At 38.9% G+C, this 27,765-nt stretch overlaps 1 protein-coding gene across 6 annotated transcripts in view; it reads left to right on the top strand.

Annotated features, from left to right (window-relative positions):
• LOC148353911 (LIM domain-binding protein 3-like) overlaps positions 1–26,813 on the top strand; it is a 32,409-nt gene extending 5,596 nt beyond the window's left edge. For 2 of the 6 annotated variants that reach the window (XM_088351866.1, XM_088351864.1), the window contains 12 exons: positions 5,387–5,538; positions 7,131–7,200; positions 8,201–8,355; positions 16,659–16,825; positions 16,941–16,977; positions 18,535–18,585; positions 20,241–20,452; positions 22,638–23,007; positions 23,676–23,856; positions 23,973–24,093; positions 24,170–24,285; positions 26,676–26,813. In XM_088351866.1, the coding sequence (XP_088207992.1) occupies positions 5,387–5,538; positions 7,131–7,200; positions 8,201–8,355; positions 16,659–16,825; positions 16,941–16,977; positions 18,535–18,585; positions 20,241–20,452; positions 22,638–23,007; positions 23,676–23,856; positions 23,973–24,093; positions 24,170–24,285; positions 26,676–26,765 (1,722 nt within the window). In that variant the 3' untranslated portion in view covers positions 26,766–26,813. Of the gene's footprint in view, positions 1–5,386; positions 5,539–7,130; positions 7,201–8,200; positions 8,356–12,751; positions 12,775–14,669; positions 14,853–16,658; positions 16,826–16,940; positions 16,978–18,534; positions 18,586–20,240; positions 20,453–22,637; positions 23,008–23,675; positions 23,857–23,972; positions 24,094–24,169; positions 24,286–26,675 lie in introns of all 6 variants that reach the window. The other 4 variants (XM_088351869.1, XM_088351867.1, XM_088351865.1 and 1 more) reach the window with 4 other exon arrangements.
• Positions 26,814–27,765: the final 952 nt, after the last annotated feature.

Here is a 27,765-nt window from a genome sequence, read left to right as displayed (position 1 = left end):
ATGCCATTTTGAGAGATTGTGTCAGGGAGGAGGACATTGATGTTGTCCAGTTTTTAGCTACGGACCAATCAAGGGTCTTCTTCAAAAATAAAATAAAACATGATTGGTCGTCACATGGCCTGAGCAACATTGATGTCATCTTCCTTTGACACCAACTCTCAAAATGGCAGCCCCTGTAAGAGGATAAGAGCAGGTGGAGGTTTATTCTAGAAAACAAATAGTAATCTTAAGGTCTGTTTGGACTTGTGGTGGCACATCAAACATGATATTTTCAGAAAATAATTCAACTTCAATTACACTTTAACCAAGGGGCTAATTAAGTAGAAGTGCTTTCAGCAAAAATGTAAAAAATCAATGGTCACTTGCCTAAGACATTCTTAATTCTCTGTACAGGACAACCAACAAAATTATTTTTTGTATATTTGGATGTTTGCATTATACTTCAACGAGGTGGCCCATGCATACACATCAACACACATCTAGTCAAAGCAAGGACTGTAACAAGTTGTGATAGCATAGTCACCCTGAAACTTCAGGGTAATGCCTTGCTTATACTACAAAATACTATGAAGATGGGATACAGTGGCCCTCTTGCTTGAAACAGTGCTCCAAGGGTTAGGATTGAGAATGAGTCTAGACCGCAATACTTGTATTGCTCACTGCTGCCCAAAGGGCCGTGACTTATTTGGAATCTTAATTTTAGCCCAGTATGATATATGTGACATTTATTGAAACTTTACTTTGAATCCTTTTTCCCAAAAAACAAAATGTCTTGTAAATTGATTTGGCATATCACAGACATAGTTTGTACCCGAGTTGAAATAATTTTATCGTCATAAATTTTCTTAACTCTCGGTTTTATTTACATCTTTTTTTGAATGGGGATATAATTCACATTGTTTAATACCATTCATCAATTAATTGAAAAGTAAACAAGCAATTGTTCAATGATTGAAATACTTGTTAATGCCTAATACAGACCGTTAAGTAATAACAATTGATTCAGTGTTCAATAAATCTGTTTCTTATTGGTTTTCCTCTATTCTTCATGTTGTATTAATAATTGAATTTATTTATCATTCATTGGTGGTTTGTGTCTTGTCTGATGACAGAAGTCTTTTGGGGGCACAACTAAGGTTTCTGTTTGAGGTGCATTTGGAGGAAACTGAGGGCGTGGCAGCTGCCAGCATTTGTCCAGGGCACCCGAAAGCGTATCTGTGGGGTCCTAAAAGGGGAAGTGGTGTTGGTTTCACGTGTACTCAGAATAGACAAGCCGAAATCCCAAAGTCAGGATGCTTTGGTAAACTTTTTGAATGGGGCGGTAGCCCATTTGACAAGAAGTTACCGACGTTAACTTTTAAGTAGTTTTTCTAATTTTCTGCTTAAGTGTGGTGTAGACATAGGTATTAGAAGTACAATCACAAGTCCTTTATGCAAACACAATTTTTTTATTTTATGTATCATAAAATTTTTGTTTTGTGCAATTTTAAGTCTTGACTTTGGTGATGCAATGCCGACAATTTTTTTTTATAAAAGTAATAATCTGGGAAGGACAAGGGTATGCAGGTCTAGTAAGTAGGAAGAGAGCAAAAGCATTCAAAGCAAATTAATTTAACAATATATTTTTAAATAATAAGAAGTGTAAACAATGGATGAAGATAATAGCTCTTTGGTATTAGCATCTGTGACAATGTGACACGTCAATGTCAAGAAACGTCAAAGAAAAAAGACCAGTCAATCTAGAGTCAGGGCATATTCAGTCAAGCACAAACTGTGGACAGTGTAGCTGTCCATTTTAGGGCACATTGTACCAAAGCTCATACGAATATGACAACATCTAACATTAGGGCCATGTCGATACTGACTGCTCTTCCATAATGAAGACCCACAATGATAAAACTCTATCCCAGATGCTCCCATCAATCTCCAGAGCTCGGCGATTATTTTATGCTCGGGTTGGGAGTTGTTCAATTGTAATCTTAGCCTAAGTTTTCTTTGTTCCTTCTGTGCCAAGATGATCCACTTGTGCTTCACTAATTTGGATCACTTTATCAAAATAAGTCAGAAAACTCCAGGTTCTTGATGATTGATCATTGTTTTCGTAAAAATAATTGTTGATATTCTCATCTTTTAACCCTGTGAATGATCTGCATTGTAGGCCCCGCCCTGATAAAATATCAAAGTTAATTTCTAAAGTTGTAGGATTTCAGTATCACAACACCATGCTATGAATTATCCAACTGTATCCACTTTCAGGCATCACAGATTAAGTGGTTTGGGGTTTCAGACTCCAGTTTTGTAGTTTGCATTGTACAACAGCAATGAACCGCATTTCCAATCTATGTAGTACTCCCTAACGTATCATAGTGATGTACAAGCAATTAAAATAATAAACTTAGTTTACTCATTCATTAATTTTCCAAACACTTATCCACACAAAGGTTGCTGGGTGTTCATGCAGAAACATACAGTCACTTCGTCAAAAATTACTGACCATATTCGGGGCAATTTTTTGTTAGATCCCGAGTGGGTTAATAGTCTCATTTTTAAATGTAGCTCATGCTATACAAGGGTTAGGCTAAACAGCATGATAGTTCATTTGTTCTCTACTAATGGTGTAAATGGTTTGGACAAAGGTGGCGCTAAATAGACTAAATTTTAATTGTTAGGAAGAAAGGCTGGGCAACATCAAAGTTGAGATTTTAAAGAAATAAAGATGTCCAATGATCGTTTCACTCTATATGCATATAGTGACTTACATTCACCAGGATTTTTGTGTGTTGGGCATTGCAGGATACTGGCCATGCAATTATACCATGGTCATAAATTATGATATGATGGTGGTATTAGTACTAAATGAGCATACTAATCGCCGTTATTTATCTTGTTTTTCATGTTACAACTGACCACTTTCTGCTGTATTATCTCTATGCACATAATGTCTATCTGTCTCCAAAAGTCGGACGAAAGTAAGCGCCTTAATAGTTATCTCCTCTTTTCATCTGTGTTAGTATCAGTGCGAGAATCAACTCCTGCTTTTGAGGGTTTTATCACACAAGCCAGAATTCTCTAAACTTCTTTGCTTGTGAATGACTAGCTAACTTTCTGGAATGTGAGGCGCTGCACCATCTTCCCACATCTCTATTTTCCTCATCTCATCAAATGAGTGCACATACTGACCTCTGGGCAAATCAGTCAGCAGGTTAAAACAAACTGTCCAAGATTATTTGAATATTTATTTAAATATTCATTATCTGAAGAAATGTGTACAGTACTGTATGTGGTACATGTACATTACGTCAAAGGGCCCACTGAAGTAAACCAGGGGGACTGAGCAGCTTCCTCTGCACAGTGCTGTTGTTACAGTGTAACTGTTGACAGGCACACTTCTGTTTTTAGCCACTGAAGGTCACCAAGCATGAGCACGAACAACACACACACACAGACGCACACGCTACTTTTATGAGTCTGCATGTAACTGTCCTGACTTTAAAATGACTAAGATAAACTCAACAGATATTACAGATATTTTTAGTCTACTTAAACACTCATCTGGAGCTGAACCTTTTAAGTTGCACTTATAAAGGACATATTTTGTTACCTTATTTTTACAGCGTCACAATGAATGCTACACTTTGAGTACCGGTATGTTCTTTTTCTTGTAAACTAATGGAATAGCAGTGGATAATGCAAGATTTTGGCGAGCTGACCTTTCAAACAGTACTTGATGTTGGTAACTATTGCATGCATTCGGGTAAAAGTAGGGCATCCTAAAACAGCAGGATGGGTGTTCCTGCAACAAATCATCAAGCAACTTCGATAAGATCACTTTAGTCAGACCTTTTTTGATTGACAGTTTTTGCCAACAAACACACTATACAAAAGATGAAAGTAGAGTACAGGTCAACACAACTATTTTCTTCATATACCTAATAGTCACAGAAACAATGTACTTGCTTTTTCTAATTTCACAAACAACATTACCTTTGAGACCTAAAATGAGTGGCCCTAAATTTTTAAAATGATCAAACCATTTTAAATATGCACATGCTTTTAACCATTGGGGACTGCCACAATATTGAATATTAATCAACACAATGAATGAATAAGTACTATTTATAATCGCTCTTTTCTTTTGTTATCAGTGTCTTGAGGAAATTAGTTTTTTTTAAATATTTTAATAAATATAAACAATGAGCGATAACTTTTGCCAAAATCACTAATATATATTGTAATTTTACCTACTTTTATGTTTAATGGAAGCCTTTTAATTTTTTATGACCATTATATACTGCACACTGACTGAATAGAAAAGAATTATAATCTTTTGATAATTATTTACTATATGTAATTAAATTGATTCAGAAATAGAAAACAATAGTGCTTTCAAATTATGTATTTTATGTAAGATTGCTGAACTGAAAATAGTGTACAATATTTTTGATTGATGCCTTTGCATTTATCCAGTCTGGATTCCCCCAAAGATGACCTAAGCTGACCACATGCTAGCAGAATGAGTGTATCATACTCCACTGTGAAAACACAAATTGTCTTGTTGTGGGTTAATACCAAGAACGGAGTGCTAACCCAAACAGAAGTGACTTTACAACACAAATGTCAAAGTAAAATGATGTTATGACATCTGCTCTTACGCCACAATTTGCCTTTTTACGTTTTCATGGAGCTGTGTGCCTATTTACTGTGTGTAATTGTAGAGATTTATTTAAGTGTATTTTCATTTTCCTTCATAGATTTACAGTATAGATAGTTCATGAAAAATAAATAATTTGTCATATCAACCAAAGCCTCCGGCCAAAAGTACGTAGATGGGAATTCTGATGTCAAACCAAATTTGGGATACATGGAAAATATTTCAGAATCCCAGTTGACTAGTCCATTGTCTTGTTTTTTGTTGTCATGATATCAAATTTTGTCTGTCTAGCAGTCATGCTAATTTGCTGCATTGCACTAGCCCTACTGAACCCTATTATGAGGACAAGAAGAGTAGAAATGGTTGGACCTAGATGGCTTCTTGCTACATTTTGTTCTCAAATGACTCCTGTAGGTATATATCTCAAAGGTGGTGACTCATGGTTCAGTGGCTGCAAATAGAAAGTGGCCACAAAACGGGGGCTTTTCTAAAATGAGTGAGTGATGTGCGCATGTGTTGACAGCTGCTCAGGCTTCAGTTTGGTGCCACTGAGGCTCGCAAATGAGCCATTCTGCTAATGTGAACTTTTATTCATGCTAGACTAATATGTCTGTCACTCAGATCATAATTCATAGTTGCCATATGTTTTCATATTATTTTTTCCTTTGGGGTCTTGCCTTGTAATCTTGTGAGGACCAACCTTCTCCAGATGCTAACTATATCTTATTGATACAGATCACGCCGGGGAGCAAGGCAGCTCAAGCCAACCTGGTTCAGGGGGACGTCATAATGGCCATTGACGGGGTGAGCACAGATGGCATGACCCACCTGGATGCCCAGAACAAGATCAAGATGGCAACTTATAACCTGGCGCTTACCATGACTAAGTAAGAGTAAAACTCCAACCAAATCTGTGTTTATCAGTCTGCGTCGTTAGGTGGACAAATGGCAGTAAACGGAGAACCAACATACATTTTCCACAACTTGCAAAGAGTGATGGCTGGCACGCAAAGTAATGTATAGTCCACTATCAGAAGTATGACCAGATTGCACAAACTATAATCAAAGGTCAAGTTGAGGGCGCTTTGTAAATATAACAATCTTTTACCGACTCGTCTAAATTCTCTAAAAAGTAAGGTTAATTTTATTGTTTTCTCCTCCGCATGTGGTCTTTTTTTAGATCTTAGTGGTATCATACTGGAATATAATTTTAATTCTTTTCCTTTATTTTTATTGCTTTTCCCGGGATTTGCTGCTCACGGCCTTAGAGAAAAAAGTACTAACACAAATATAGTAGTAATATACACCACAAAGATGTTTGAAGATATGAAGATATTGTTGGCTCAGGCATCCTCATGCATGGAAGAAAGTTGATCCCAGGGGGAAATGCTACATGACCAGGATGAAATAGAGGAGGCAGTTGCTGTCTATATTCAGATACTTTTCTGACCCCTCTAGCGAACATTCTTCCATTAATGTAGGTAGTTCCTTGCAGAATTGAGAAAATCAGAATACATGGTTGGAATCTGTTAATCTTTAATATTGTTTGACGTTGGTAAGCAGATGGCAATAAGACTGAAGGTAGAAAAGGAGCTTAGTAGAATACAATCAACTAAGTCAATTGTCAGAGACATTTTGCTCCTTTGTTTGTGTTGTAGTCGGCGTGGTTTTGACTGTCTTGTGTATGTATATGTTTAGATTTTCAATCGAACCACCAAGTTATTTCTAACCAAACGGTAAAACATGCAAGCTTTCTCAAAGCTTTTATCGATAACTTGGTAATGAAGAAAAAGTTTAACTTTCGATATTGTAGTACCTAAAAGAAACAAAATAGAGGCATGAGAAACACTTATGTGATAGGCATACCGTCCTGCTCAAGCAAAAATAGTTTTTTGTTTTTTGTTTTTTCCCTTCAATAAGCAACTGGACCGCAAAGAGGGCATCAGAGTGGATGTGGTCTTCTGTTTGCCTCGAAGTTTGTTTTTTTTCACTGATAAAATCAGATTTTTTTAGCAAGGAAATGAATGTCGGTGCTCAATGAGCTCCGAGCGTTGTCTTATAACTGAGCACCAGCACTCTGGGTGAAGCAGATAAGATATAGTGCCTGAGGAGAGGATGAGAAAGGATTCCTACCCCCCAACCCATTCGGCGAGTCTCTGTGGACATGAAGATGTTTGTTGGTACACTCCTGGGGTCATTGTGCCACCACTGCCTCTTTTATTGCCTTTCTGTTTCAAAGGAGACATGCCTGACTTGCATTTTACTCTTTTGAGTGTTTTCATGGAGCATGCTGAGAAGCCGCCTTACAAGTCAGCATGGTATCATAATCATAAAATCAGATCAATAGTAATTTCAAACAGAACATGGATCCAAAATGAATTCATGCATAGACTTGCAGGCACATTTTAGCACAAATTTAAATTTTATATTTGTGAGTGTCATTTACACGTTTTTTTGTTTTTTTTTAATTTCCGTGTAGGTCGAAGCGTCCTATTGTCATGCCACCTGCGAGAATGGACATTGGCATTCCCTTGATCCCTCACCAGCAGGTGATCCCTCCCACATTGCATCATTCTTTTTTCTACTTTTATTTACAATTTTGAGGACTAAAATGTGACCTTATTGCTCTCAAAGCTGAGGAATACATCTTAACGATACCTTATTAGTTGGACATCAATGTTCTCGTTTAATCTGAAGCTCTTTAAGTTTAGACCAGGGGTGTCAAACTCATTTGAGCACAGAGGTCACATAATAGAAAAATCACTGTTGCGGGGGGAACTAATAGATTAGAGAGGAAAAAAGTGTGATAGAAAAACAGTGAGAAAGAAAAAAGTGAGCAAGATAAAAAAGAGATGAGAAAGAAAAAGAAAGAAGGAAAGAAAGAGTAAAAGGGAAAGATGATGTGAACAAAGGATAAAGAAAACATAAATGAGAGAGAGGGAGACAGAGCGAGAAAGATAGAAAGAGAAATAAATTAATGTTTTGGGAGTGGTGCCTGGCTTTGGTAATATCAAGTGAACATATTTAAAACTGCAGGTTGTTATTCTCTTTTTTTCTCTTGCTTATCTTTCTAGGTTGTCCAGCAGCCCGATTTAAATCCGTTTGTGGGCCTGATTAGGCCGGCAGGCCTTATGTTTGTACACCCCTGACTTAGAGGGTCCGATTGTAGTTAAACATTTTCAACTAGCTCTTTTTGTAATCTAAAATAAGCCTAAACATATTTCAAAACATTACAGTGAACAAAAAGTTACTAAAATGACTAAATAGATGTTCTTAGAATGTGCAATAAGACATAAAAAATAACTGTAAACTATTTGCAGACTCGCATATATTAGTCCGTTGCAGGGACCCTAAATTATGAACCACTGATCTACATGTTATGTTTACATTTTTTTCTTACAGTATCCTGTTGCCCCCTTGTGGTTTCTGTTTCACGTTAAAAACACTGAGGCATATTAATAGTGAATTTATGATGTTTTTTTTTTTTTTTTAATTGACGGAACATTTTTGCACAATCTCCAATTTTCCTCCCTGGCCGTGGTCACACAGGTGAATGGTCACCTTTTGGCCTGCAGCGTATCACCGGGGCCCGCGGAAGCGGCAGGAAGCCCCGTCCACAAGAAGCAATATAACTCCCCCATCGGCCTGTACTCAGAGGAAACTCTGAGAGAGATGGCAGCCATTCAGGCTGGCCTTCCAGTGGGGTATGTAGCCAGCACCGGGTGGTGGGGGAAAAAACAAAACAATAAGTGGCAGAAGTCTATTGTGGTGTGCTAGCAGTTACAATGGTACCTCGACTTAAAGGCCCAAATGATGACAGTAATAAGGTATTAAACCTTCTCAGAAAAAAATCAATATTGCCTTTAATTTTGACCTTTACCTGTAAATACATTCATGATACATTAAAGGCTATTCAGTGTGAAGTTAAAACAAGAAACAATCTTTGACCTGCTAATTTTTCAAATATTTTTATAGATTTGTTTTCCCCTTAAACTCATGTATCCTGGATTAAAAAATGTTATTTAAGGGGTTTCAATCGGCACTTTTTTTCTGACCGTGAGGGACAAATAACATACTTTAAAAACACCAGCAATAACGTAACAAGTTAATCCATTATCAGGGGTGTCAAACTCATTTAGGTGGGGGCCACATACTAGAAAAAAAAAATCTCACAGGGGTCAAACTGTTAGGTTTAAGGGAAAGAAAGAGATAGGAGGAAAGACTGAGAGATAAAAAGAGCGACAAAACAAGGGAGACTGAGTAAAAGAGAGAACGTAAGAGGGACAAAAAAGGGGAGAGTGAGGAAATTAGAGAGCAAAACAGAAAGAGAGCACAATATGGAAAGTGATACAAAAGAGAAAGAAATAAAAAAAATTGAGAAAGAAAGATCAAAAGAGTTAGAGAAGAGAAAAATCTGGAGAAAGAAAGAGTGAGCATGAGAAAGAGTGAGAAAGAAAGTTAAATTGAATATGAGAAAAAAGAAGGAAAGATAGAAACGGAAACAATAATAGATTAGAACAATTTGTAGATAAACATAAATTGATTAATGAAAGTCAATATGGTTTTAGAGCAAACAGATGAGCAACAATGGCTATTATTGATGCAGTAGAAGAAATCACCCATAGCATAGAAAAAGAGATACGCAGTTGGGGTATTTATTGACTTAAAAAAAGGATTTGATACTATTAATCATAATATACTATTAAAAAAACTGGAAAGATACGGCATCAGGGGCGTGGCTTTGCAATGGATGCAGAGTTATTTGACAGGGAGGAATCAATATGTGAAAATGGGAGAGTTGTAATCTGAATACTTGGATATCTGTTGTGGAGTACCACAGGGTTATATCTTGGGTCCAAAGTTATTTAATTTATATATTAATGATATTTTTAATGTTTCAAAACTATGGAAAATAATAATAATATTTGCAGACGACACTAACATTTTCTATTCAAATGATAACTATATTGATTTGGTAACTTGTATTAATCGTGGATTAGTTAACCTAAAAGTATGGATGGATATATATAAATTATATATTAAATTTAAATAAAAGCAAAATGATATTCTTTGTTAATCGCAAGGCAAATCAAGATTTAGAAGTCAAAATGAATGGTGCTGCAATAGACACTATCAGAAATTGAGTTTTTAGAGGTCATAATAGACAATAAATGAAGCTGGAAAACACACATCAGACACATACAAACTAAAATACCTAAAAGCATTTCAATAATTAATAAAGCTAAATTCATTTTAAACTGTAACGCATTGTATTTATTATATTCTCTAGTTCTGCCATACTTAACATATTGTGCAGAAGTCTGGGGCAATAATTCCAAAAGTTTACCACAGCCCCTTTTTCTCCTCCAAAAACGTGCAATTAGAACCATACACAGGGTAGGAGATCGAGATCATACTAATATTTTATTCCTGCAGTCCAAATTATTCCAATAGGACGATTTAGTAATTTTTTTTACTGCACAACTGCTATTTAAGGTCAACAGAAACGGTGCCAGAAAACATCCATAAATTATTCATTCAGAAAGAGGGAAATTATAATTTAAGGGGCTGTAGTAAATTCATAATCCCAAAGGTGAGAACCACCAGGAAAAGTATGTGTGTGTCTGTGTGTGGAGTCAAACTTTGGAACAGTTTACAAGACAAGATCAAACAATGTCCAACTATTCACTTGTTTAAATTTAAATACAAAAAAACATTACTGGTGGAATACAGAGACGGAAGAAAATGGGTGATACGACAGATTGGGAATAGTGCGTCTAGAACTATGGTTAACTTTGTGTTATTGTTGCTATTGTTATATCATAACTGTTATTATTAAAATAATTACTATTGTTATATCATTGGTGTATTTAATAGGGAAGATGAAGGGGTAGGGAATATAAGCATTTGCTTCTTACTACCCCTTTTCGAACATATTATGTAACATTATTTTGTTGTTGTTATTGTTATTGTTTTTGTTCTGTTTTTTATTTTAATGTTCGAATAAAGTTTTCATTCATTCAAACAAAGAGAAATAGAAAAAAGGGAGAAAGAAAGCGGGAGAAAAAATGAAAAAAGGGAGAGAAATGGAGTAAGGGAGAGAACAAAATGGAGAAGAAAGAGAGTGGAAGGCAAAAAGCTCAGGAGGTAGAGCGCTCGTCTTGGGATCAAGGGATCCCAGTTCAAATCCCGGCTCGTCCGTGTTACATGTCGAAGTGTCCTTGGGTAAGACACTGAACCCTTAATACCCCCAATAAGCAGGTTAGCGCCTTACATGGCTGCAAGGCCGCTATTGGGAAATGTGGAGCACATTGTAAAGCGCTTTGGGAAGTCATTGACTTGAAAAGCGCTATATAAATGCAGATCATCATCACAAAAAGAGAAGGAGAGTAAGGTAGAGAAATAAATACTACTAGAGTTTGATTTGCGATTTGTGCCCGGCTTGGGTGACCTCAAGTGGGCATATTTTACAGCTCATTTATCTCTTGGGGTTCTCTCAGTGTTGTCTTGAGGGGCGGAATATAACCCTTGGCGGCCTGACCCAGCTCACGGTTCTACTGTTTGTCACCTGTGTTGTAAATAAGCGTCATTTCTGAAACTGGGAGGACACATCCTCGCCCTTGATACGAATGACATTGAATGTAGGCGTAGCTCCTTATAATGGACAAGTGACACAAGGTCATCTTTTGAAGTGAATGAAATCCAATTACTGCTCTATGAGTAAGTACTGTAAGTATACTTTGGTTTGTAAAAAGAACTCGAATCTGTATAAATGCCAGATGATAAAATCATTGATTTGATCATTTGTTCTCCACAGTAATGTCCTACAACACGAAGAAAGTGAAGTAGTGTAATGCTAGTGATGTGTGGGCAAAGAAAGTCATAAGTATAATTAAAGAATGACCTCAATCAAACAAATGAAATAAGATCTACAACATCAAAACACAAATGTGACGTATTCACAGAAAAAGACCTTTGTGTCATGCCAGGCTCTGGTTTTATGCTGTCTATAAGATGATTTAAATCCTTTTGATAGTGCTTTAGTGACTCTGTTTTTTGCTCTTTGTGGCTCAATCAGTGACTAGTTTGTAAGATCGCAGAACAATTTCATCTCACAAGTCAAGGTACCATTGTACTTGTCTTTATTTTTATAAGGTGAGACCTAGAAGGTGCCATTGCAAGCAAGAGCCTTAGAACATTTGCTGTCAAAAGGTGTCAGAATGGCAAGTGAAAGCCTGACGGGCAAAAATAAATGCTCAGGCCTGGTTTTACGGCCATGACCTTCTAATTATAAATGTCTACAAATTTTGCCTTAAATTTTGAAAAACTGTTCTTATGACATTATTGATAATATAAATTGTGATCATGACATATTGGTGGAAGATGGCAAAAACTGTTACTCGACTGTTGTTGACTTGATCGGGAAATGCTGGTCAGATTACGGAATGGAAGATGTCACGATTGTATTTTGCCCTGCTTGCTTCATGAGTGATGGCGTCATCCTGTTTTCAGACAAGCACTAGTGAGAAGGATGTTGACTGACCCCCCAACTCCTTTACCCATCATGCCATTGGCTGGTTGGAATGCAACTTGGTAACACAAGTCAAGGACTGGGTTGTTGGATGGCGCAATTTGGACGTGCTAGTTTGAAATTTGTTCCATTTTCAACTCGAATAGGACACTTTTGAGAATATGAAAATGGCAAATAGTCTTTCTGGGAGAGACCAGTGTATAATGATTGACTTTGACACCACCATGGTTGAGTCGTCTTTCACAAAGGTTGCGCGGGAACAGAAGGCCTTGGCTCTTGCGCTGTTTCAGAGAAAATGCTGTGCCAGTCACAAGTATTTCAAAACCAACTTGGGGCCAATTTCTAGACCACCTTTATGCTTTACCTCTTCGCGCCCAGGCAAGCATTTTTCCTGATGATTTCACCCGTTATTTACCTAATTGCTTCTTTTTAAGCTCTTCAAGTCCTTCTCTGTCTTCTTTTCCACCTCCTCCAATTGCAAGTAGTGTCATGTGACTAATATCATTCTTTTTGCTCATCTTCCTTATATTGGATGGTGGCCTTCGTTTCCTCTCCACGACCTAAACCAGGTTTTCAGCCCCCCTGCTCCCAAGTTAGTACTGTCTTGCTGGGTGCATCGAATGTCCAATGTTTGCATTGGTGTGCGAGTGTCTCATGTTAAGGTTGTGGGCCGGCATGTTGGCCCAGGCAAGAGCTGATGGTTTGCGGTGTGTCTGTTTTTTGGAGTAAAAGTGATCTGGTCCAACTAAAACCGGGTGGTTTTGTCTGTTATTTTTGTCATCAAATAACGTTTCAAGTCAGAGTTTGGCTGCAAAATTAATCATATGACAAGTTTATAGCACACTGCAATTTAGATAATCTATGACAGATTTTGTGATGTTTAACCTAAAATTTCTCATATTTACATGATTGAAATAATCTTTGTTTTCTGTTTTTGTGATTTGCAAAGACAAACCAATAAAAAAGGGCTTTATGCTTAACTGAATATGCTTAGGTTTGGCTTAGCACGCAGCAGAAGGTAACAAACTGTCACATTATCCTTTTTTCCCCATTTGATCTTTAAAGGCCACGTTGACATTTAGAAAGATGCAAATGTCTTGGTGTGTGCCTGTGTGTAAAACTAATCAAGCAATGGTGCCAAGAAACGGCGTGCCTAGCTAACAGAATAACAGGGTAGCTTTGGTTTGCCGTGTCTTGTTGGTGGTTGAAGCCAACTTTGCTGCTTGGTGTGACGGCGAAAGTCACTCAGTGCTGATGGGATTATTTGATTGTCGGAGGCATGTTGATCCTGGATGATGTGTTATGTGTTTGTGATTGAGTTTCAAGAACATAATTCAGAATTACCCCTCACACAGGACAACAGCACCTCCCACACCTGAATTCCTCTTTCCCATACAATAATGATGTGTTTTGACAAAGTAATGAATCCTACAATGAATTTCAAAAACTGTGACTTCTTTGAAAATGCACTCAAATATACTACAGAATGTTTCACACACCTAAATATGTCATGCACATCTCATTCCACATGTGAGGGGTAATGATGAACAATGCCAGACCTTTTTTAATAAAGCTTCAGTACTGCCTCTATCTACGTGTCTGCCTGAACGCTGATGTCCGCGTGCATCTCAGTGTTGGGTGCGTTACCCAAAAAAGAAGACAGTTACTTCATTCAGAAAGTAATTACCCAAAAGTAGTGTCTTACTCTAAAAGTAACTATCTAGTTACAAATTACCTTATATACTTGCATTAAAGCCGACCCCCTAATACTGCTTTAAAATGGCCACATAATAAAATGAGTAGAAGAAAGTGTACAACAACTTGTGGAAGCAGTGAAACCTTCATATTTCTTGGCTTTTGCATCCTTGAGAGGTAGCAAGTCGAGACACTGCATATCCATGTAGGCTTCAAACAACTCGTATATTTGCTTCTTCATTTCTGGGTATTTTTTTCTTGAGCTTGGTGTATTGTATAAAATAATTTTACAAACAACACCAAAATTCATTACACTTTTACCATAAATTGTGCATATGTTTGCCAAGTGGATTTTGTTGTTTCTGTAAAGCCACACTCCATCTTAAGGCACTGCCTAACATTCGCTACTGTAGACACGCAACAAAATATGTGCATATTAACACAAAAATTGAGTGTCCTCATATTTTAAGCTAGATTCGCTGCCATTGTAACTACGATCAGATGCACTTTAAAGGTACATATGCTGGAGAATATCAAGGTGTAACTTCATGAGAAAAAAAAAGTCCTAATGATCAACCACAGTTTTGCTACTGACGATCTGCTTTTATAAGTCGTGGAGTAAAGCAGCATGTTTTAACGACAGTTGAGTTGCAAAATTTAAATAAGAGCGCGGTAAAGAACTCGTTACAGAGAAAAATAATTGCGTTTCAGGAACGGGTTTCTTTGAAACGTGTCCCAACACTGACCTTAATATGAGCACTGTTTTTATCCTGCGTCATCCTGGCATCTCAGTGCGGGCATGGTTGTAAAGGAAAGCACCACGACCACCAGTCACAAGGCCATAGAGGTCAAGGGCCCCGGCGGAAAGGCCACCATCATCCACGCCCAGTACAACACGCCCATCAGCATGTACTCGCAGGACGCCATCATGGATGCCATTGCCGGGCAGACCATGACAAAGGGCCACGATGCCGGGTGAGACGGATCGCCTCCCTTCTGTCCATTGCCTTCTTTGTTTTTCCACCTTCCTCCTTGTCAGAAGAGTCCATAGATAAAACAAAAAGAAATGGCATACGAGTAAGAATAGGATCAATGATTCTTGCTCATACTTCAGTCTGGCTATGATAGAATGCAATGTTGCGATGCATCATAACATGTTGAATATCAAAAGCTTTGCTTAAATTCATTCATCGTAATTATTTTTGTAATACAAATTTTAAAAGTTGTCAGTTTATCTGCGTACGGCAGGGGTCGGAGGTAGGCATTAAACTTTAATATTAGGGAAAGGGCCTCAACTATAATCCCAGCGGCCGCATCTGCCATCTCTAATCTTGTTGCATACAATATTTCACAATTTTGATTTCAACGAAAATAAATACAATTCTATTCATTTCAATTTGGCCCCTGGCCACGAATTTGAGATCCCTTGCTTAGTCATTATTTGGGAAGGTGTGACGTTGCCACTCCCCTGTTATTATGCCACCCAGCACTAGAAGTTAAATCTGGTCAGAAGTATGTGTCTGAAATATGGTTGCGTTTATCCCATCTAGCCCTGAGCAAATTCAGTCCAAAAATGGTCGTTGTTGTGTTTACCTTGTCTGTTCAAGTTTACCGCTCCAAAACGTCTTTCCAACGTCTTAAAAAAGACAGTTATTCAACTTTCACTTTTCAACCAAATACTAACATCTTTTGGACCGAACCATGGCGTCCTTTTAACCTCTTTGTAAAGTCATTCAACCAGTTTTTGCTGGGTGGGAAGTGTCAGACCTTTCTAATTTTCTACGCTAAGTGCCACCGGAAAATGACTTTGTATTTGTGCAATAATAATCCATGATCACCAAATAACTATTTTAATATCAATTGCTACTGAAATTTTCTGTCTCTTAAAATTGTCAAAATCCTTGTAATTGTTGCCTTTATGGATCATAAAAATAGTCTAGAATGAGCAAATTGTCACTTAAATTTTTAAATTAAACATCTAAATCAAGTATATAAATTCCTGATTAGAAACAACTAAACGCAGGTCATGTACTGTTTGCGTCTTGACAAGTCTTGAGGGGAGTCCAGAAAATACTATAAAATCCTACCACTAACGGTCATTCTTACTGTATCTGGAAACGGTGACACCACTGTTATTTATTCATTTGTTAATGTGGCTGCTTGAAAAGTTGTTTTCTTTGGTTTCCATTGTAGCGAATAACACAATTTTTTTAATTCTTCTTGGTCCTCTCCCTTTTTTGTGGATGTCGTTTTTTTGTGAAAGCGAGTTGACGTTGACATTAACTTTTGGGTTGGTGTGTTTCTCAGGGTTTGTAAAGCTGGCTGATAATTTCCGGTGAATTTTTGATTTGAATCCTGCAGGGCTCATAGTGTTCTCTCAAAGTTGATAGTAGGGAGATGGAGGAACAATATGGATGATGAAGTGTTGTTTTTTGATAAGCCTACTGAAAACTCTGCTGTTTTTTATTCTCTTTGAGTTGATGAAAATCATCCTGGGAAAGTTTTGTATTTGTCCTCTGACAGTAGTTGACGTCCATCACTCACTGTAAAAGAAATGACTAAAGCAAATGTTCTGAGCGCTCTATTTTTATGTGTAAAGTCTAGAAAATTTTGGGCGGTTTTCTCTTTTTCTTCTTTGCTTGCTTAAGTTTTTTTTATACACTCTACTTACTGCGACAAAAGAACCCCCCCAAAAAAGCTCCCTAGTGCCTTAGCTCTCTTGTTGTGGTGATCTTATATGGGTGGGCTGGCGGTGGTGGCATCCCCCCTGTCTGGTTCCAGTCAATTTCCAGAACGTCTTGTGGATAGCGCCTCACCCGTTTACCAAGCAGTGCAGAGCGCCGAGGAAAAAGAGGATGACGATGAGCGAGGACGGCGCCGTCAGACTGCCACACAGTCCAAAACCTTCCAGGCGCTTGCCCACTTGACAGGAACAGAAATGCACTCCGGTAAGAAGACAAGTGCTGTCACAAGCTCCAATATTCTGGGAATCTTTATCATGTGAATGGTCAGCAGGCTTCTTTAAATGTGGCGCCATCTCTTGTCCTTTTGTTTTTGTCACAGATATTGAGGAAAAGGATGGTGAGGTGTTGAAGAACAGGTAGGCTGCGTCACTCATCTGGGGAACCTGCACAGTGAGCCCTGCCCTGCCCCACCTTTTTCTGCCCACCTGAGCTCGCTCACCTCACCTCTGCCCTCACCACTTCCTGCCAGTCTGTGACAGTCAAGTTATTTATTTTTGTTTTTGTAGCATTTGGGGCTTGCTTTGAAATGAAACAAATGACACCCTCATCATCTAAAATCGAGTTTGATGATTGGAGGAAATTTTATGCAGTATATTTACTATAAAATATAATCATCCTCCCAACATATATGTGTATATATGTGTATCATTTTCTGAAAAACATAATCTCATCAATGCATTAAACTCAATAATAGTCTCTTAAATATTGTGAGAAAATTACAAAAAAATTAAATGTGCTGTATTTTTTGACTGTAAGGTGCACTTAAAAACCCCAATTCGGCCAGGAATCTAAAAGTGTTCCATATAATGAGGGGTGCCTTATACCACAGAATATTGTGAATTGGGCATGTACAGTAATAATTTATGCATTACAATATGGGCATGCTACCTGTATTAGGGCAGTGATTAGTGTCAATTTGGCGCTCTCGCCGCCATTAGTTTGGTTCAATTCCCATTGCAATCTTGCAATTTTGGTTCGTGACACTTATCGACCGATCAATCTTTTTTTTTCTCACAAATAAATTACCATTGTCGTGTAGTATTACTACATTTTCCTTAAAAACCTCCATCTTGCGACCTTTTTTATGTTGTCTTTCCTCTCATGCGTTTTTATTTTGACCAAAATCCTTGGTCTTTCTTTGCATTCCAGTGACCACACGGTAGCGCACTTAGCTAGCTACAAGAATTCTGAGGACTCAACCAAACCCTTTCTACTCAGCAGTTTTGGTCCAAATTCTTCTGTTGTCATAGCAATGGCAGCATCTGCGTTATTGCATGACTTAAAAGCACAGTCACGCACTTTACTATTAAGCACTTTTGCGTGTAACTCGTGACACTTTTACTGGACTAATGCTTTTACATTTGGATCATATTTTTTGGGGTAAATGTTGGATTTTATTAGTTTCTGGTCATAGGTCCGTTCTCAAGCAACTTAGGGTTTTTTATTTATGTATTTGTTTTGAGACGGACTTGAGTCGAGCCTTTTCTGTTGACTTAGTTTGGAATTGGAAAAGTATCTAGCTGTAGTCTTTTCAGGATGAATGGGTTGTAAGGAAAGGTATTTTTTCTGGGTGAATTAATTGGTTTTGTTAAAATGAAGATGAGATGTTGGCCTCTGACAAAGCGTTTTAAAAGCTTGATTTTCTTGTCACTTCTGTGTGAATTGGATTTACATGAAGTCATTATTTTGTATGGAGTTTTATGGAAACTCTTTTTGGGTGTGAACTACTAAAGCCTATTGTCACGTGGAGCAAACTGGATTTACAATTTGGTATCACAATGTCAGAGGAAGTTGAATCGTCCATGGCTCACTTGCCCTCACAGGTTTGATTTTGAGTGTTTTTCCTCTTTTTTTCTGGGCAAGGTTTCCAAAAGTCGATCAGTCAGATGCTGATGTCTGCTTTTGTATTGCAGCCTGAAGCATCAGGCGCCTGCTGGCGTTCAGCATAAAGCTGCCGTGTCCAGGTATGGTCGCTGCCATCTTGATCACCTCATCACGCCAAAAATAAAGTCTTTCAAATAGCTTTTCGAGCATTACATTTCACAGCTTTAATGCAATCGAGTGAAATGATGTCTTGATATCCACACGCGATACATGCCAGCTTCCCATATGCCATTGTTTGGTGTTTACAAAGTATTTGCTTTGCTTTGCTATCAAACCAAAAGTTGAGTAAAATCAACATGATGTACCTTAACTTCATTTTGGAGTTAATGGAACAAAAAGGTGCTGCATAGGGGGTCAAGTAGAGGTGCAGGCGCTTATTCTTCAAAAATTTATCGAGCATTGCCAACAAAGACAAAACATTCACAAGTGCTGTAAGCCACTACTACCAATCAGACGCCCACAAGCGAACCAAATCAGCTGACCTGATTTTAGCCGTCCCAACTAGATTACACCTCAATTAGGTTAACTATTCTCAGATTGACATGTTCATGGCAAACGGGTGCTTTCATATTAACTTTTCTCAAAGCACCTTTCTATTTTAACAAGTACCTAAATTGCTCTTTTTTGAGTGGCTAAAACAAATTAATTAGAATTCATCCAATCTCATTTGGAATTTAAATTAGTTCTAGAGTGTCAAACTATTCAGTTTAGACGCCACATTGAAGAAAAAACATCACAGGGGTCAGACTGGTAACCTTATGGCATAAAAAGTTAAATTAGGATTCAGGGATGTAATATTTGATTATAAAACGATTATTGAGGTTTTTTTCATCAACGTGTATTTTCCTTAACTAAGATTTAATCTCTTGTAGTGTTTATCAACTGCATTTGTAAGAACAAAGAGAAAACAATTCATTTTTTCTACAGATTAGTTGAATTTGGTAAACTCATGCAGACTGAAAAAGGTCCACAAATGCATACAAACACTAATTTAAATGATTGATTTAAAAGTGTGTTTGCTTTTTATTTTTTATGAAAATATTTACCTGAATATGGGAAATTCGCTGTCAGATTACATATCTATTATATAAAGGAGCTGAAGCTTCTTTAAACATCTGCAAAGACAACCAGGTGCTATTTTATTCCACCTCTGAATGGCCTCAACCAGCGTGTCTGTGACTTTTATTTTAAGTGAAATAACACCGGGATGGGTTTCAACAATATTCTCTGGTTCATCAATGGTAATCAGCATACAGCTACAGTGGGTGCTTTGTGAGTGGCGCCTGGCTTTTGTCACATACAGTGGACATATGCAAGGCTGCAAGTTCACATAAAAGGATAGGGTGGGCCACATTTGGCTTGCGGGCCATGAGTTTGACACATGTGTTCTTGAAAGTCCTTGCCATTGCACTCTTCCAATAAATATTCAGTCATCAACATACGTTTCTTAGTATTGGACGAAAACAATCATGAATTTTCATTCCTTTCTTTCTTCTGTTTGGTAAAGCTAAGCACTCTGCTAGCTTACTCTTGTTCTTTTTTTCATTGTCCACAAAGCTAACATCTTCATTTCCATGAAAACTGTCTTGACATTTGTCAATCAGGTCCTTGAGCCTACCATCCTCGCTTGCTTTTTTTTCCTCATTAACCACAAAGCTAACATCTTTAACGTTACAGTTGTGGTGACGTTTGTCAATCTGGTTCTTGAACGCACCATTTCTTGCTTCCTCACCAGTCAATTTGGGCAGCCAGCTCCTGCGGCGGCCCCTCCAGCCCAGCATCCTGCGCCCCCTATGCATTACCAACAGGCCCCACCTATGCCTCAAGCTCCGCCCCAGCAGCACTACCAGCACACCCAGCCCACCCAACAAAGTTCCATTCAGATACCGGTCAGCTCGGCCCCTCCCAAGGTGGTCAGCACGGCGTGCATCTACCCATCGCAGCCAGGTGAGCCAGAGAATTCCGCAAAATTGTTTCTTGGAAATTGGAGTGTTGGTCTATTTTATAATGTACTGTACTGCAGGTGAATGTTCTAAACGCACAGACTCAACAATTTGAACAAATTCATGTTTTTTCAACATTTAGAACAGAGGTCTCCAACGTGGTGCCTGCGGGCACCAGGTAGCCTCCTAAGAACTCATGAGTAGCCTGCGGACAGATTCTGAAAATGGTTCACCAGTGATGGGTCATTACGATTTTCTAGGAAGTTAATTTTTAACTTAGATGACGTTTTTAGTGGTTGACTAAGCCTAAAAATCCCAACCTGGTTATAACATAGTAATAATATAGTGATAACTTGATAAGTCATTGGGTCACAAAAAAAAGCTCTCAGCTTCCAAAAAGTCGTGTACCCCTGGTCTAGAATTATTGGTCTTAGAAGGCATCCAGGTGTTTTTTTCGAAACCTTTTGAAGAATCTTGCACATCTACAGAAAAAGCCGAATGCTATGAAATGTTTTTATACCAAGAACGGAAGTAATTTGGCCAGCTTTATTTTGGCTGATTTAGTACTCTACTGTACTTAACTATTTTAATCCTACTTCAAATAATTGCAAACTGGTTATAACATTAACAATATTTTAACAACATAGTAACGTCAGCTTTTTTCGTTAATCAGTCACAAAAAAAGTAGCTCTCAGGTTCAAAAATGTGACCAATGTTCCCTCTAATTTTCCACGGGTCTGAGCGTTCACACAAAGTCGGTGAGCAACAGCAATCCCAAGTGAGGCAACTAAGTCATTAATAGTACGATACACAACTGTATTTAATAATTTTTTTTTAGTGAAAGTACAATGTTGGCAACAAGATTGACTTTGTATAATTGGAAATTATTTAAATGCAACACAAACTTTTTCTTCTTTTTCCCTGGTTTTTTAATTCCTTTAAAAAAATCTTATTGTGTTTATTTTTTCCTAGCTGTTATTTTTTTCCTTTTGTTCTTTATTTACTTTTTTCCCTTTGTTTCTTTCTTTTCTTTTATCCTGTTATTTTTCTGAAATTTTCCTCCTTTTTTCTCTTCCTTTTGTTTCTTTTTTTCTCAGCTTTTCACTACTTTTTCATTTTGGTATTTTTTTCTTTTTTGTTCTATTCCCCCTTCCTTTAAGTCATTTTGTGCATAATTTTACATAATATTTGGTCATATAGGGATGATAGAAGCAAAAACCACCTGAAGAGCTATTTAGGACCCGAAAGAGCCGGTTCCTTTTAGAGAGCCGAGCCGAAGAAGCCGGTTCTTGAAAAACTCTACTGACTTTACTCAACTTCTTTCTACTTTGACTTTGACTTCAAAATACCCCATTTAGAACACAACGTCAGGGGAACCCTTGAATTTTTACCTTCATGCACTTCATGACTTAATTCGCTTCTTAATTAGCAATTTCGAGCCCTCATATTTGTGAGCTGGCTAGATTTTATTGTGTGCGGAAATGCTCTGGGTAGTGCGCAATTGCGCACACACGCAGCTTAGAGGGAACAGTGCGCTGGATAGATTTTCGTGTGCGCTGAGAATGTGCAGGCAGTGTGCGATTGTGCAGGCAGTGCGCTTAGAGGGAACATTGTTGGTGACCCATGCCATATATTGTTCAGCCAATTACCAGGTTTGTAGCCTAAGATGCTGTTGATTGTGGAAGGAACTAATTTGTCAATTTAGGTGAGCCATTACTAGGTTAATTGATTTCTGTAGTCCATTGATTGGTTATTTAGGGTCATTCAAGAAGTGGCTGATAAATCAATTTGTTGCTTGGTTGAATCAATATTGACTAGTCTGTTGGTTTGCAGCTTGATTAGTCAATTGAATTGTTGTTCAGATAATACATTTGAAGTATTGGTTAGATGATGAGCAAAAAAAGAGGTTAATTCACTATATATTCCTCAAATGTTCAATGTACTGGCAGGTTCATTACTCAAGTGAGTCAGCAAGTTTTTGATTGATTGATTTATTGGTTAATAGATTTTTAGGGGTTGGTCAGTTGCTTGTATTTCCGGCATATTTTTCACTGGTTTTGTTGATTAGACAATTGTTCCATTGAATTGCGGATTTACTACATTCTTCTGTTGGGTAGGTAGCTGACCTGTATCAGACGATGAGACTCACCTTGTGCTTTGTCGCCTGACTAACTTCTTGTTTCTTGCAGCTGGGCCACCAGCCCACCCGCCACCCCAAATGCCCCAAGCACACCCACATCCTGCCAGCGCCGTTCCACCCCAGGCTGCGGGTGGCGCAGGGGGCAACCGCCCCCCCTGGGTGACTGACAGCTCCTTTGCCAACAAGTTTGACCCTGCCAAGACCACCACCACCATCATCAAGGCACCTCCATTGCCTCAGGCCGCTCCCCCGCCCCCCCAGTTCATCCCCAACCCCTCGGCCGTCAACCCAAGCCCTGCTCCTGTCAATCCTAGCTCCGCACCTTTCCCACAGGTGGCCAGGGGTGTGGCGCAACGGGCTGAGAGGTTTGCCGCCAGCAGCCGTACGCCATTGTGTGGAGCCTGTAACAGCATCATTAGGTAACACAGCACACACTTCAGTGTTTCCCATACAATTGAAAGTCCCCGGTGGGCCACCAAGGTTTGAATGGTCCCGCCAGGGCAACTCATAAATTGTATTATTAAAAAATGTAATATTTTTAAAAATACATATAAACTGATAGTTAAACAAAATAACTTTTCAATTTCAAAAATTGGTAAAGCCATGGTGTGCTCGCTTGCACCCATTGGGCACAGAGTGTAAAAAGGAAAACATTCCTAAATTTGACTCATTTTGATTATATTAATGGCTCTAAAGCAGAGTGTTCCTAAATGCTAATATTCAGAAGAGACTTGTGACAATTTTCTTTTTGTCTTATATTTGAGGGAGACGTGACGCTCATCAATGTCAGCAATAATACACAATAATAAAGATTCGTATCAAGCTATTTCCCCAGCCTCCCGTATGATTTAAAATTCAGGCTTTTGTTTTTTTTACCAACCTATGATCCCAAAACAATTTTACAGTATTTTTCATCTCAGTCATACAAGAAATACTCCGCTTTAAATGAAATTTTTGTTCAACATTTAGTGTCCCTCTCATGATCTATCATCCTGTTGGTACCAATACCCATCTTGACCTCTCTGCAGCCGCTTCAAAAATCTACCCCCCTACTTTTTCACCGATTACGATTATCATGTGCTCATAGGGGTCCGTTCCTGGTAGCGCTGGGCCGTTCGTGGCATCCCGAGGAGTTCAACTGCCACTACTGCAACATGTCACTGGCCGACGTCAGCTTTGTAGAGGAGCAGAACAGTGTTTATTGTGAGACCTGCTACGAGGAGTTCTTCGCCCCTACCTGTGCACGCTGCACCACCAAGATCATGGGGGTAAGGTATCAAATACCCAAGCTGGGCCTTCAAATGCTTTATGTGCTTGACTGTGTTGCATTTTAAAGACAGTTGAACCAACAACAAATATAAAACGTCGTTATTTCTTCTGGCAGGAAGTGATGCATGCCTTGAGGCAGACGTGGCATACCACCTGCTTTGTTTGCGCTGCCTGCGGCAAACCTTTCGGGAACAGCCTCTTCCACATGGAGGATGGAGAGCCATACTGCGAGAAAGGTGTATTGCTGCGATGCTTCTATTGGCCTTCAATGCAAAAAGCCATTCGTTAACATTCGCGGTTTTCCTCCATCAGATTACGTGGCGCTGTTCAGCACCAAATGTCGTGGCTGTGACTTCCCTGTAGAAGCAGGGGATAAATTCATCGAAGCACTTGGTTACACTTGGCATGACACCTGCTTTGTGTGTGCGGTAAGTTCATCGCACAATCTACGGTGTCTTAGTTTCTCAAACAGGGAGAGGAGGCTTTGTTTGTATGTACTGTAAAAAAATGACTATTAGCTGGATTCATTACTTTAGTAATGAGAAGTGCATTTTGTTCACAAATAAGACACAAAACATGAGATTTTTACAAAGGAAGACCGTATAGAGTTTTCAATGTATGAACTAGTCTTTATTTTCTAAACATACCGGTAACAATCTTGATGAGAAAATGAAAACGCTCAATTATTTTTTGTGTTAAGAAATCCCTAAAAACACAACTGTTTTTCCTTTACTTAATACATCAATCCATCCATCTATTTTCTTCCTCTTATTTGGGGTCGAATCGCAGGAACAGCAGCCTTTGCAGGGAAGCCCAGACCTCCCTCTCCCCAGCCACTTTATCTAGAAATGTAGTCTCTCCAGCTTACCCTGGGTCACTCCCAGGACCGCCTGCCTGTGGGACATGCCCGGAACACCTCCCAGGGGAGGTGTCCAAGAAGCATCCTTTTCAGATGCCAGAGCCACCTCAACTGGCTCCTCCAATGCAGAGTATCAGCGGATCTACACTGAGTCCCTATTGAATGACTGAGCTTCTTACCTTACCTCTAAAGGAGAGCCCAGCCACCCTGCGGAGGAAACTAATTTCAGCCGCTTGTATCCTGGATCTTGTTGTTTTAGTCATGACCCACAGTTCACGGCCAAAGGTGAGTGTAGGAACGTAGATCGACCAGTAAATCAAGAGCTATGCCTTTTAGCTCAGCTCTTTCTTCACTACGACGGACAGGTACAGGGTCCGCATGACTGCAGATATTGCACTGATCCGTCTGTTGATCTCCCGTTCCATCCTACCGTCACTCGTGACCAAGACCTCAAGATACTTGAACTCCTCTACTTGGGGCAGGATCTCTTCCCCTACCCAGAAACAGCATGCCACCCTTTTATGACTGAGAACTGTGGTCATGGACTTGGAGGTCCTGATTCTCATCACTGTCGCTTCACACTTGGCTACAAAGTGCTCCAGTGAGATCCGAAGGTTTTGTCTTGAGGAAGCCAACAGCACCACATAATCTGCAAAAAGCAGAAATGCAATGCTGAGGCTTCAAAACCAGACCCTTTCCCTGCCAAGGCTGCACCTAGAAATTCAGTCGATAAAAGTGACAAAGGGTAGCCCTGGCGGCACCCAACTCCCACTAGAAATGAATCCAACTTTGCTGGAAATAAGGACAAAACTCTAGCGCTGGTCATACAGCGCACGCACAGCCCAATTAAAACTAGGCGGTACCCCATACTCCCGAAGCACAAAACACTACAATAACACAGGACTAAAACAGCAGTAAAAGGTTGATGTTTGTCCAATTCACTGAAGCTTAGAGCTACTTTTTGATTGGCATGAAGTACTACCAGTTTAGTATGCATTTCTAAAATACCAAATTATTATGTTATTATTATTGTTTATTACTCTAATTATTAGAAATTAAGATAAAGAAGGCGTCACGGCAGCTGAGTGGTTAGCGCGTCTGTGGCACAATTCTCAGGTCATAGGTTCAAATTCAGATACCGTCCTGTGTGGAGTTTCCTTACACGCTGGTTTCCTCCCACATTCCAAAAACATGAATTTCAGGTTAATTAGACGGTCCAAATCGTCCCGAGGTTTGAATGAGCGAGTGAGTTGTCTGTCCCCTGTGTGCCATGCAACTGGCTGGCGACCAGTTCAGGGTGTCCCCCGCCCACTGCCCAAACATGGGTTGGGAAGGGTTCCAGCACCACAGTGATGCAACTGTGCAGACAATGGATTGAGTTAAAATAGGCTCCGTCAACCACTAAAACGTCATGCCAGTTAGAAATCATATTTTCTGGAAGATCAAAATGAATAATCACTGGTGAGCTATTTTCAGGACCGCAGGCTACTCAGGCGTACCACGTTTAGTCTGGTGGTCGATTTGAATGTACCGTTTTATTTGTAACAGGCATCTTTTTGGCCACCTTTTAAATAGTTTCCAGATTCGTAAGAGTAAACAAGCAAGCAGTTGTTTGTCCCTATCAAATTATAGTCGTGTGTGCCTGCATTAGCAGGTACCTGCCTTCTTTTACGATTATTCGCAATTGTAAATGATAATATATATTCTGTTCAATTAATGTTGCCTATGCTATTTGGACTTTTTAAAAAGTATGGCTGATGCACAACTTGTCCCATCATGACCTATCCAAAATCTATAAAAACCATTGTCTCTGACAGTCTGGTTTTTCCACTAACCTCTTAGATGACAAGACAACATGTGCAAGAAGCTTTAAAAAAATGGCTAGTTTAAGATATGATCCTGAGTGAAGATTTATGGCAGCCAGTTGATGTCACGTTGACTTTGTTAATGTTGTTACAGGTGTGCCATGTGAACCTTGAAGGTCAACCTTTCTACTCCAAGAAAGACAAGCCTCTGTGCAAGAAGCATGCTCACGCCATCAATGTGTAACCGCATACACGCACAAACGCAACTCATGATCATCACTTTCAAACGTGTTTTTAAGTGGCTTATAAAACATATTAACATGGGACAGCTTCATATTCATGTGAGAAATTAACATATAGGACACACAAGTATACGCAAAATAAGCATTCAACATAGGACACAGTAAGTCATGAAAAAGATAGAAAACAAAGTCAGCTTGTTTTTCTTATTTATGATATTACATTTTAATTCAATGCAAAGACCTTAGAGCTCAGCAGTGTTGTTGTTTTCTGTGCATACTAACCAGACTGTCCTACTCTGTTTAGGACCCTTAAACACAACACATATTGTACTCAAATGCCTTGAACTGACCATATCCTCAGCTAGAGCCTTACACAGGCCACAACTGACCATATACATTAAAACCCATTATTATTGCATTTCCCTCAACTAACCACAGACCGCCCTACGTTGGTGCGGACACCTGAAGTAAGCACAAGAGCATCACAGTGTTAGTGATGCCATATTGGCTGTCTCGGATAGTGTGTGTCCTTATATTTCATGCAATTTTTCTTTTCTTACATTTGCTACTATATTGATCCAGCGTCACTCCTTCATTTGGTGCTCATCAAAAGTCATTACAGTAATTTCATTTTTTGAGGGAAGGGGCGCGGACAATTTATAAAGCGTAGGGCTGTTTTTCCTTGGAGTGTTTTTTTTTTCTTTTTCTGTGCTTTTGTGAGGTAAATAATACGAGGCCAGACAAAGGCTTTGTGTGTTTTCTCAAGCGTGGAGAAAAGACAAGGACACAACCAGCAGCTGAATGAATTAATGATGGATGTGCTTTTTCTGTTTGCCCGCTGTTTATCTTGAATGAAGCTCTCTTTGAAAGATTGTGAAAAGTCCCCTGTCGTACAAATGTACCGGGGTGTATTGGTGCCTTTAACCCACCATCAGTGGTATGTTTGTTTTCACGTCGACCATTTTTTTTTAACATTTCCTACTTGTGTAGAAAATGTGACCA

This window comes from Urocampus carinirostris, chromosome 13, assembly GCF_059441175.1.
Source record: "Urocampus carinirostris isolate Australia breed hairy pipefish chromosome 13, RoL_Ucar_1.0, whole genome shotgun sequence".
NCBI classification, from domain to species: Eukaryota; Metazoa; Chordata; class Actinopteri; order Syngnathiformes; family Syngnathidae; genus Urocampus; species Urocampus carinirostris.
Note: the sequence above shows the minus strand (reverse complement) of the source record. Positions and strands in the feature narration are given on the sequence as shown.